This window comes from Rhipicephalus microplus, chromosome X (assembly GCF_043290135.1).
Source record: "Rhipicephalus microplus isolate Deutch F79 chromosome X, USDA_Rmic, whole genome shotgun sequence".
Taxonomy (NCBI): Eukaryota; Metazoa; Arthropoda; class Arachnida; order Ixodida; family Ixodidae; genus Rhipicephalus; species Rhipicephalus microplus.
The window spans coordinates 368036611-368048854 of record NC_134710.1 but is presented as its reverse complement, the minus strand read 5'-3'; the positions used below and the strand labels follow the sequence as shown (position 1 = coordinate 368048854).

The 12244-nt window shown below is 45.1% G+C and overlaps 1 protein-coding gene across 3 annotated transcripts in view; it reads right to left on the bottom strand.

Annotated features, from left to right (window-relative positions):
- Nucleotides 1–12244, bottom strand: part of LOC119161093 (presequence protease, mitochondrial) — a 271037-nt gene that overhangs the window by 102688 nt on the left and 156105 nt on the right. For all 3 annotated transcript variants that reach the window (XM_075879940.1, XM_075879942.1, XM_075879941.1), the window contains exons 12-14: nucleotides 7505–7601; nucleotides 3389–3523; nucleotides 2319–2457 (exon numbers count right to left, since the gene is read on the bottom strand). In XM_075879940.1, the coding sequence (XP_075736055.1) occupies nucleotides 2319–2457; nucleotides 3389–3523; nucleotides 7505–7601 (371 nt within the window). The remainder of the gene's footprint in view (nucleotides 1–2318; nucleotides 2458–3388; nucleotides 3524–7504; nucleotides 7602–12244) is intronic.

Here is a 12244-nt window from a genome sequence, read left to right as displayed (position 1 = left end):
GCGCTATTGGGGGGGGGGGGGGGGGGGTGCACTTTGTTTTTAGCATTGTTTTTGTGCCGCTGTGCTTGCGTGGTGCTATATATACACGGTTATATCAAACCCACATATATCACGTTTTCAGGTACATCGAACTCTTAATTTATCCCCTAGAAATTCCGTTGTAAATGTATAGAAATTTGCATGTTCATATCGAACGGTATTTTTACCTGCCTTCGGATATATCCAACACCGCGCGAATGGAAGGTGCACTTCGGCACTCGCCGCGCCCTGCGATCTCCGCGGCAGCGCAGCTTCGCGTGCGAGTTCAAAGGTGCGTTTTGTCACTCGCATGCCCGGCAACCTCCGTGCGGCACCATGCCTCCATCAAAACCCGAAACACTCAAAAAAAGGTAAGACCGAGAGGGCTTGGACTGCACAATCTCCAACTTGCGGAACGGCTTTTTTTTTTGTTTCTTTTTCTCTCATGCTTTCTCCGTGTACTCGTCAGCTCAGAGAGCAGGAACGAAGGTGCTGACGTCCTCCTCCTTTCACCTTTTATTTTTTGTTGCTGTTTTGGAGTTTTGATCAGCTAACCACAGCTCACGCTTTTTGCTGTTGCCCTCGCAGATGGCCATCGCCTCCCGAGCGCGTTGCTTCTATTGTCGCGTCGCCTACGTACCATCGCACGTGCAGCATTTCTCTTAGTGTGTGGTGTGCAAAGCCTCTGCGGAGTACTTGAATTATCGACTTCTCGTGCAGCTATGGCCAGTGTCAAGAAGCACAAGACCCTTGACTTTGTGACGAAGTTGAAGGCTATTCAGCGTGTTGAGGCAGGCAATAAATGTTCGACGGTCGCGGACGACTTCGGGATACCACAGAGCACTCCGAGTACCTTGTTGGAGAACAAAGCAGATATCAAGGCAAAGGCGGCGGAGCAGCTAACATCGGGAGTCTATCATGTGCGCGCTTCTGCCCATGGGAATGTAGAAAAGGCACTCTATGCCTGGTTTATAGAAATGCGCGCGAAGAACATTCCGGTAGATGGCCCGATGCTGATCGCCAGGGCCAAATGGTTTGCCGCTACACTCGGTGAAACAACTTCACCGACAACACCGGGTGGCTTCACCGATTTAGGCAGCACTAGTACATCGTTGGAAAAACCAATTTTGGCGAAAACGAAGCTGTCAGCAGCCGGGACATCCAGCTGTGGATGACGATGGAGTGACCAGAAATCTCCGCGAAGTTTTCTCCCGTGGAGATCTTCAATGCCTGGCGAGACGTGAAGACAGACACAGTGGTCAACTGCTTCCACAAGGCAGGCTTTGAGACGGCGTAACTTGTGGGAACTGGTGAAGGCGACGACGACGAGCGCATAGAAGACGAGTTTCGTGAGTTGTCGTTCTGCTTCCCGGCAGCAGTTCCCCACGAAGTGTCTGCGGATGACTTCATAGAAACGCACTGCAATGTCCAGGCCCTGGTGACCATTGCTGACGAGGACATAGTAGCTGCGGTCGCAGGGACCCAGGATGTCCAGGCCACCAGCTCAAGTGATGAGGAGGAACGTCTGGACGAGGTGCTGGCTACACATGCGTACTACGCCACGGTAGTAGGGGCAGCATTCGGTGTCATTAGCCGTTGTATAGGCGACATGGAGGGAACCAGACTGTTGCACCTGGACAGCCTTAATAAGATCTAGACTAGAGTCTTCAACTTCATTTCAAAAACCAAGAAGCAGGCGAAGATAAGGGATTTTCTTCACGCAAATAAATAATTCTGTTACGACGTGTGTGCGGAATTAGTTGTCACTCTTGAATGCACCTATTGATGGTGATGATCTGCTACAGGTAAGCTCTCGGGGCCTCTATTTTTTTTTTATATTGAATTTTTCATATATCAAACTAATTCGCGATCCCCTTCGAGTTCGATATATTCATGTTTGACTGTATGAGCAAAGAAATTTCTTCGGCGTTAGACAGATGGCTCTCTGCTGCAAAAGACGAGACATATTTTGATAGGCATCGTCAACGCTCGTGCTGCTCGCAACTGTTTAGCATAGACCTATTGTTGTTAAACTATGTTTTGACTTTTATTGCATCGTTAATTTGTGAGATAATGACGTGATTTGAAGTTGCTTCGATTGTCAATGACACTGGCTATCTCACCGAAATAAAATGAACAGATACATTGAAAAGTAGACTTTTTTTTTTCAAGAGCCATGGTGGAGGGTGGGTTCATTATGAGTAAATACGGTATTATAAAAACTTCCAAGAGACAGAACCAGCCACTCAATGCAATCAGCGTTTAAACCAGGAATATTCAAAACTAAAACCACACTTTACCCTGGTCATAAATTGAGGCTCGGCTTTCACTGTCCAGTTCCCCCAGCTTTCTGTCTATGTTCTTTTGTTCCAAGGCCCGAATTTTCTCTTCGTGATGTTCATCAGGATTCATGACTAGTGTCAGGCAATGTTTGTTGTCCTGAAAAGGTACAGAAGAAATGCATATGTAGTCAAAGCATGCTAAAATTAGTGATTCAGTGTTTACAGTGACCAGCCCTGTCTGAATTCACACTGCTTGAACCATAACAAGGCTGTAATCTTGCATTCTTATTTGCATGAAAATCTTCATAGTTAATTTTCCTTCAGATCACTTTGAACTACTGAAAAGGCTGATTTTTTTTGTGTTTGCTAGTCACGTACCTTTTTGTTTTCTCTTACCAACTACTCCGTGGATGGCCCACAATGACCACAGCTGCACCTAAGAACGATTTCATCCCCCCCCCCCCCTACAGAAAAAACATATTTCTAAACTATAACTAAAACCAAAATCAACGTACCTTTATCAGTCAACACATGCAACCATATGCCAGCCTGTTTTTCAATATGGTATACATTTAAATGTGTGTATAGGCAGCCCATGAAAAATTTGCACACAAGTTCTAGAGACAAACTGTACACCTTGTGGAAAGATATACAGTATGCTACTACCGCTTTGTAAATGTAGGAAACCATTGTAAGATGTACTATTGGACAAAAGTTGTAAGAGAAAAGAGGTTTGATGACCTTAAACGGATGTCTGGGTGGTGCTGGTGATGTACAGTCACAGTAGAAGAAGATTAGCACAAGCAACTACTGGCCAGAATAATCAATGGTGCTAATGTTTTTCTTTCACATACCTTAAAATATTTACACCTTGTGGAAAGATATACAGTATGCTACGACCGCTTTGTAAATGTAGGAAACCATTGTAAGATGTACTACTGGACAAAAGTTGCAAGAGCAAAGAGGTTTGATTACCTTAAACGGATGTCTGGGTGGTGCTGGTGATGTATAGTCACAGTAAAAGAAGATTAGCACAAGCAACTACTGGCCAGAACGATCAATGGTGCTAATCTTTTTCTTTCACATACCTTAAAATATTGCAGCACTTTCTCCTGGAAAAAGCGTGGATTGCTTGCCAGTTGCTCACGCAGCCAGGAAACGTGTTCATTCACCTTGAGGGACCTGACAGGGTCACCCCCGTGGTTCCAGAGGCCAACTGTTGCCTGACACAAAAAAAGACAGGAGATGGTTACAGAAACAACAGCTGCATAAAAAAAATATGATGGGGATCCTACACTTCCACCAGATGACTTATGCACAATAAATTTTGTACAAGGAACAACTATATTTGTGCAATTTTACATAATTTGTGCAATCATCAGCCTTACCAAGATTAAGCTTCAGGGAGAATTATTCATTTCGTTTCGAAAAGGTTTGTCGGAACCACTTACATACGACAGTACATTTATGCAGTCAAACACCTGAAGTTTGATGTGCTTTTTTTCTCAGGACAGTTTTCTTCGGCAATGATACCATCAAAATGAATCTCAAAGGCCTTTCTGAATTGTTGTCCAGTACAGAGAATGCAGCTATGCACCTTTCCAATGAGGGTTCATAGAACGTGGTCTGTTGCAAATACGTATGATCCAACCCTTCCACCCGTTACTCCCAAAAATGCATGCTGAGGCAGAGACGACAACCTTTGTACTCCCAGAAAACAGTCCAAAAAAGAGGTGCTTGCTCTCATTGATGGAAAGATTTATAAGCAATTGAACAAAAAACATACAGAAGTATACAAGCCATACAGAAATGTACAGAAGTGTGCGGAAATGTAGGTCGATACATAAGTGTACAAGCCACTGGCGAAATTACTGTCTGAGTTTATGATTTTTTTTTTTTTTCGAGACAAGCCATAAGTGGTTTTTTGAAAACTTTCGACAAGCATGAAGCCTCAGGTTTACAATCGGAAAACAGACCATGGTTGACATACCAGTCACTTGAGTACCTAAAGTTCTCCTACAGAACATTGACAATGCAAATCGGCATTGTTGTTAGTACCACGTACCTGTGCACATGTGACCTTTAAACTTGTTAAAATCTTACCATCATGACTGTGGGGTGAGAGAATAGTACATACACTTTTTTTTAACCCTGTAGTGTTACAGAGCTCGTTTAGCAGAAATTCTGGTGTCAGCAGAGTCAATGTCTTTAGTTGTGAGCGAAAAATCAGCATTTTCCAAGAGCAAAATTTCCAGGTAGAAGCAAATAAAGAAATAATAAAAAATCTTCAATTTGAGTAGGATCGAGGATTTGTACCCATGACTTCTCATTCTGAGGGACCCTCAGTCATCCCGCATGCACCCTTTTGCATACCAACAGCGACTTATTTGAGTATACAGCTGTCTCAAAAGTTTCCAGAATTTTTTTTATAGTCAGCAGTGCCACCTGGTCAGGCGGCACTTAGGAGGCAGAAGTTAGTGGGGATATTAGGCTTCAAAATGAGTTCAATTTCAGTGGCCTGCGAGTAGTCGTTAAGACGGGTCAAACCATTATGCCAAGGTATTTAGTGCACCCTCGTCGAGAAAAAAAAATCAATTACCATATTTACTTGCTAATCATCACACTTTTTCCCAAGAAGTACCGATGAAAAGTTGCGGGGTGCGAGAATTACGCGAGAAAAATTTGGGGGGGGGGGGGGGGGGGAACGAAGTGACTGAAAATCCATATTCTCATGCTGCAACTAACTACACGCTTTGAGAAGTACTCATAAAGACTTACCTTAATTATAAAACCACAAGTTGAATGCAAGACAAGATTTATTTGAGACACAAAAGCCGCAAGCAAATAGTTGAGTTTTGGAATACCTTATGCAAAGCTTGCGAGCATAGAGTTAGCGTTCATCACGGGAGCCCGCAAAAGATTAGCCTACGATATCAACCTTGGGCTGATGGCCATCTAATATGGAATTGTCCGCAGTTATCTTCTGAAGAAATAAAGTTTTACCATCCATCTCAGTCTTAAGCACACGGAATGCCTAGGGCCCCTTGGTGGCTTTCAGCTACTCGTGCTGTGTCACCAGTAGTAAACACAAAACTCATCGCCTCTAAAGTGCCTACCGGTGGCCCTGTTGCGGTTGCTTAGAGCATTATCAATCCCTTTCAACTTGAAAGCAGCCGTGCAGCTTCCGTATCGGCCCGTAACGTAACCACAGAACAAAAACAACATATACTAGCATGCCGCGACACACACTTGACACTTTGACTTGGATTGAATTAGGGCTCTGTGCTTAATAGTACGCATAATGCTTAAGAGATGGCACCAGGCTTTCGTGCACTATCATCATCAGTGGTTGGAAGGTGCAGATGACATTCCGGCTGAAACTTTTGGGGATGCAATAAAACTCTCAGAAAAAATAAAATGGCATTTTCGTTTGCCAATGTGGGGGAGGGTGTGAGAATTGTGAGTGCGAGGATTATGCAAGTAAGCATGGTAGTTTTTATCAGCAGTGTCATAGATTCAGGTTGTGTGTGCCACAGAAATAAAAACAGCCCGGAGATGCTCAAAACACTTCAAAAAGCCTACGGTGACAATGCGATAAGACTAAGTCCTACTCCGATGTGGCACAGAGCTTCCGGGAAAGGCAGAAGTCTGTCAATGACGACATTAGCTCCAAATGTCTGTCGAGATCACAAACAAATGAATCAGTGCAAAAAGTGCATGAAGTATTGGATAAGGAGCAGAGACTAAGTGTTTAGATAACGTGGAGGAGTGCGGAATATTGAAACAACCCTTCGTCATGTTTTGACAAAGGATATTCTAGTGAATAAGGTCCGTTCGTAAATGAAGCCAAAAGTCCCATCTAGTGATATGAACTAGTAGTCACACCACTTTGATTGCCTCCAAGCTGATGGCCAAAGCAGGTGTAGCAGCACTGCTCCAGCCCCTGTATGGCCTCCATCTGGCCCCACCAGACCTTCTTTTGTCCCAGTGATCAAAAGAACCGAGAAAGGAACTTTGCATGGGGCGCTGAAGACTGTAAAAGAATCTTCGATGATCTCACTGAAGGAGGTTCTAGTTTGCGACTTCCAGGGCACTTTAAATGATTGGGTGATCCGTTGGCAATGATGCATTAAACCAGGGGGGAGAGTACTTTGAAAAGTTCGAAAATGATTGCTAACTTAGATCAAATAAATTATTTATAAATTCAAAATTCCAGAAACTTTTGGGGCAGATCCTGTATAAACCGTTCAGCATTAGGGGTGTGCACATCTCGGAGGTACTTCAGCAGCTAGGCAGAAAACCCACAAGATGGCGCGAAGGGCCCACGTGCGAAGTTTTTATGTTCAGCATGGATATAGGAGCCGGCACAAGTCTACACGAGAAGCGAAGCCAGGCTAGCGATTGGGATGGCGATCGCGTTCTGCCCTTGAAAGCGAAGCTCAAGCGTCCTCCAAGGTTTTTCTTTTTTTGCCGATAACTATGATTCTTGTCTACTTTTTGAGAGATAAGCGTGCATTTTAATGTATGAAAGAAGAAGAATGGACTGAGGGGCCCCTTCATTTTTGTAAAAATACAATCACATAAAGCCAAAATAAGCATAGTGGCCACTACTTTCATTTGATTTGTGGCATAATTATGATGAAATAAACAAAAAAATTAAAGCAGGAAAAAAAAAGTAATTCTCTGCAGGTGGGGACTGAATACACAACGCTCGTGGGTTACCCACAGCCAGCAACGTCTTTTGACACTGGGCACATAGCTTTGCCAAATGCGTCAATGACCCTAGAGGTCAGCCTGCGTGTTCCCGTCACATGTAACACGTAGTGATGGTCTCACTTGCCTCTGAAGCCTCTGAGCCTATCCAGATTATCAAGATGGAGAGCAGCCGCATTACCTGCCTACCATGTGCTTGCCTACACTACCATGTGTCCTCCCTCCCCTCAATTTAACTTTTTTTTAAGTCATGGCATGGCTTGGGATGGTAACATAAATGGCTACTATGGCCGAAATACTAACACCTGAAATACAGAAAACTTGGTAAGAACATCCAACAGTGACTATACAATACTAAAGTGCCTGTTTGAAAAATTATCTTTTTTTACGATTTTCCAGTCTCTAAAACCGATGTGTCCCCTTAAGATGTATACCAACTTCTTGTTTAGAAGCACTTGGAAATAAAAAAAAAAAGCAGGATGAAAGCTCACATAGTTCAGAAGCAATCCAAAGTTGGATGTCTGATGCTTCAGGTTCAGCTCTACAGAGTGAAGGGCTGCATCAATGCGCTCCTTGGGGAATCCAGTGCTGTTCAAGAAAGATACAGAAGATGACAACATCTCAAAACACAAAGAGCATCTAAAAATAGAAGAAAATTTTACTTTAATATTATTTTTGCACTATACATGCACCCTACAGTATAAAAAACTGATAATGTAACCGCTTACAGTGCAGAACCAGTTACAATGCTGTTCAACTCCCGTTTACCCTCCCATAATACCCCATGTATACGTTGATTGATTGATTGATATGTGGGGTTTAACGTCCCAAAACCACTCTATGATTATGAGAGACGCCGTAGTGGAGGGCTCCGGAAATTTAGACCACCTGGGGTTCTTTAACGTGCACCCAAATCTGAGTACACGGGCCTACAACATTTCCGCCTCCATCGGAAATGCAGCCGCCGCAGCCGGGATGTGAACCCGTGCCCTGCGGGTCAGCAGCCGAGTACCTTAGCCACTAGACCACCACGGCGGGGCCCCCATGTATACGTATACCGCTTATTGTGCAATCCCCCAAGGTGAAGACCGGTTATAATGCGATTGCCAGAAAATGTTTGTGAAAGACGTGGTGGGGCGCGCGCGTCTGAAAGAAGGCGCGCTGGTGCACCGCCGGGGAGCGAGCAGCAAGGTCGTTACGGAGGAGGAGAGGACAGGAAGTGAACAAATAAAGAACAGAGGGAGGAAAAAATTTAAAAAAAAAAAAACTTGGACCATCTTCCCGAAGGGAGCCCTGATGGGATGCGAAGCAGCAGTGTTGCGCACAGGTGGCATCACAGGTTGAATGACGCTAACGTGGGTGCTGCGGTGAGCGCTGGAAAATTCGTTTGAAGCGATGGCTGGCATAGGTCTTGTATGTTACATGTACAGACATGTTTCAACGCGTACGCTAGGTGCGTGTAAGGTTTATTGCGAGCGGTGGTTGCGGCAGGTGTTGCGAGCAAACGGAAGAGGCGGCAGCTGCGAACGCCACGGCAAGTGCACGGAATGCGAGAGAGAGAGTGATGTAGCACCACCGGCAGCATTCCGTGGTCACAGGTAGCACCATGATGGGCAGGGAAAGTGTACGGGTATTTGTATAAGAGCCTGGACACAAGTAGAGAAAAAGAACTAAGGGGCTCATTAGTAAATATACGGCTGGCAGTGTGGGTGATATAGCTACAAGGATAATTAAGCGCAAGTCAAAGAGGCGGAGAGGGTTTATTGGATGACAGCGATGGAAAAGAGGCCGGCTCTCAGTAACTTCTGAAAGGGCAAGAACGAAAGAAGGCGGGAGAGATTTTTATGATAATTCAAGGGGAAGCGCTTTACTGTTTGATGCGAGGTCGGGTTGCCTTAAAGAGCGTTGTCATAAAGCGATATTCAATAAACAAGGAGAACAATGTACATGCTGTGGAGGCGCTAAGGAAAGAATGGAACATGTTCCGATGGAATGCGACGATATCCACCCAGGTATACGTGGGGCTACAAGCCTACATGAGGCTTTGGGTTTCAGGGACAAACATAAAAAGCTGAACACGTCTGCGATAGAAGCAAGTAAGAGACGGTTAGAGTATTGGTGGTAGAAAGGACAGAAATAGCGGGAAAATGAGCTCCTTTTGCCTGAAGAGGCAGAGAGATGTAACATAAATGGAAATTTTTTTGTTATAATATTATCAATTTAATCAAAGTAGATAAGGCATTAGGCCAACACAAAAAGAAAGTTGTCTTTGATTTTCTTTTTTTCTTGGGAGCCTGTTTTCACATTTCACCACCCTGTTATAAACGGGAAGCTCGTAGCATCGATATATCCATTTATCTTTCAGAAAACGCGGGTTCGATCGCGGCTGCGGCAGTAGTGTTTTGATAGCGGCGAAACGCTAAAGGCTCACAATCTGCGTAATGTCAGCGCTGGTAAAAGAAGGCCAGACCATGTTGTTAAATTTCACCAAAGAGGCGAGAAGTTGCATGCATCTTTTTGCGACCGGCACCAAGTTCTGTTTTGCGTGGTTCTATGCAGCCACCAACTTTGTTGCCCGCAACAGTCGGCGGCAGCCGTTGCCAACGCTGCCGCTGATTACCAGTGTAGCCGTAGCCCAAATAGAACCAAATTTTCTTGTCTCCAAGAACAAACAGCATGGAGCATGGCATTGTTGGGGATTTTTTGAGGCTTTTATAATCTGAATAAACTTCATTTTCACGTCTTGGCCATTTTTTCAAACTACTGGATTTTTCGGTCGCGGTCCCCATCAGGTCTAAAAAATTGGTCGGCGACTGCATTTGGCGCTTGTATTTTGTGTAGCGTAAAGTCATTCAACAGACAGTGTGTTTGCGTCTGCCTCAAGAGTGCCATTTGTTTTCCCGAAAAAGTATCGGGCGATCTACGAAGCTCTCTTTGCACTATTCAGGGGGATTTCAGGCGGGTGTTATGTTATATGCACTTGGACCACCACTTACCGTATTTACTCGAATGTAAGGCGAGCTTTTTTTAAAATTTTCAGTGATTTGGGGGTCCGCGTTATAATCAAGGCACCTCAAATCGTGCCTTGGCGGTGCCACCCCACTGGTTTCTTAGAATGGCTACGACAAACCTAGCAGTCTTTCAACCTTGTCCTGGCAACATATGCACGCTGGCACCATCGAATCCAATCCAATCCTATCGTTCGCGAAGTGTTTTGCGGGCGGTTGACTTCCTTTGTGCTTCCGCAACTTCGGCTCGAGCAAATGGCAGTGCCACAAGTTCAGTATGACGCCCACTTTAAGAGGCCCTGCAACACTTTTTGAGCATGGTCAGAAAACGCTGCCAATTGGTTGTACAGGCTCCCGAGAACACGCAAGCCAAATATTATAGCACAGCATGTGGCCTGGAATTCATATAAATTATCAAAGTAAGCTAAAAATTGCTTTCTCTTCTCTCGACAAATGACGAAGGAAGCTCAAAAATCCCTCGTAGAAGGCCATCTATCAGCAATTGGCTGATTTGAACACAGCACGATCGACCGTTACAGGGATCGCCGCAAGAGGCCGCGACTTGTCCATGCGTGCGCACGTGATCACACTGAAAAATCCGCGTATTCGAAGAAAAAAAAACAAAGAAAAAAGTTCTCATGGTCGCAAGGCGCACGTGATGTATTTTTCTTGCACACACCATCGCTCCCTGCTTAGGTTCCAGCACTTTGGTCGGGACGAGAGAAGAGGGAATGTGATTGCAGCGTGCGACAAACCTTTGTAACTCCGCTTGTACTAAACGGATTCAGAAAATCCATTCCACGGTTACTTGAAAATGTGTTTCAGGGCCCCTTTAAGAGAAGTGCAATACTGACTGATGGCTGAAGAAATCGGGAACTCAGCCGCGGCTCACCGGCTAGATGTGGCGGAATCTACTATCCATTGATGGAGGCTCCAGCGTGAAACGCTCTTCGAAAGTGAGCCCAGCCAAAAAGGCTTCCCTGGACCTCGTTGTGGTCGCCACACAGAACTCAAAAATAAAAAAGTGGTGGAGTTTCTGACCAAGCAGCGAAATTGTCTATTGGGGGGTCGATGTTGAGCTGATTCAGTGGAAAGTCCGAGACGTAGCTCGAGAGATGGGGATTCCACGGGAGAACTGCAAGGCTTCACATGAATGGCCACAAAAGTGCATGCGAAAAAATGAATTTTCCCTCCGGCAAATGTTGATAAGGCAGAAGCTACGAGTAGATTGCGGAGCGAAGCTAATAGAGTTTCAGCGCTATATGCTCGACCTGTGCTGCTCGACACAAATGCCGTTGGGGCACATTGGCAACACAGATCAGATTTGCGTTTTTTTGGACATGCCTATGTCAAGGACTGTCAGCGAAGTAGGTGCCCCCCCCTCTCCCCAAGTTTGCATAAGGACAACAGGCAGCAAGATACGCTAATCATGATGCTAGCCTGCTTGGCGGATGTGCGCAAGTTGCCGCCATACATCATTTCCGGTGCAAGACCATCCCGAAGGAACTGTTCTGTGGGGATGTGATTGTCCGCTGCCAAAAAAACGGTTGAATGGACACTCCACTTATGCTTGACTAGGTCAAGACTGTGTGGTTCCGACGGCCAAGTGTTGCTCCTCCACCCAGCCTACATCTTAGTTCTCGACTCATTTCGTCGTTACCTGACGCCCATACCTGCCAACTTGCAAACAGTGAAATTTGTAAAACACCCATTGGGAACGGGGGCGGAGGAGGTTACCGCCTTTTTTTTATTTGTAGCTATGATGGATTTGCCTTTAGCTACAAGCATAATCATGTTTTGCCGCTATAAGTTGAATCAACGCACTGAATTATTTCCCCCCATTTTTGGCACCAAAAGATTAAAAAAAAACAAAAAAACATTGCAAAGAACAAAAGGGGGGGTCACAAACGCAAGCGCAAACATCAGTGTTGCGGTCTAATAATGGCTTAGAGGGGCCGAACACATGAGGGTAGGGCTTCCCACTAAGGTGAGAGTCTCAAACGGGGAACGCAAATTCTCCAGAAATTTCGCCTAATATGGGACAGTGCAGTTGGCTGCCGCGAAAGCGCGGGCCAAAGCTTTGTCTTTGCTCGTTACTAGATTCTCTGGACAGGAATTCCAAAACACTTCTTGCCTTTTCTTATGTTTTTACCGCCTTTAACCTACCGCTGCATCAGCCACGTACTAGCTCCGAGGACATTGGCTCTCGAATAGTGCTCTCGG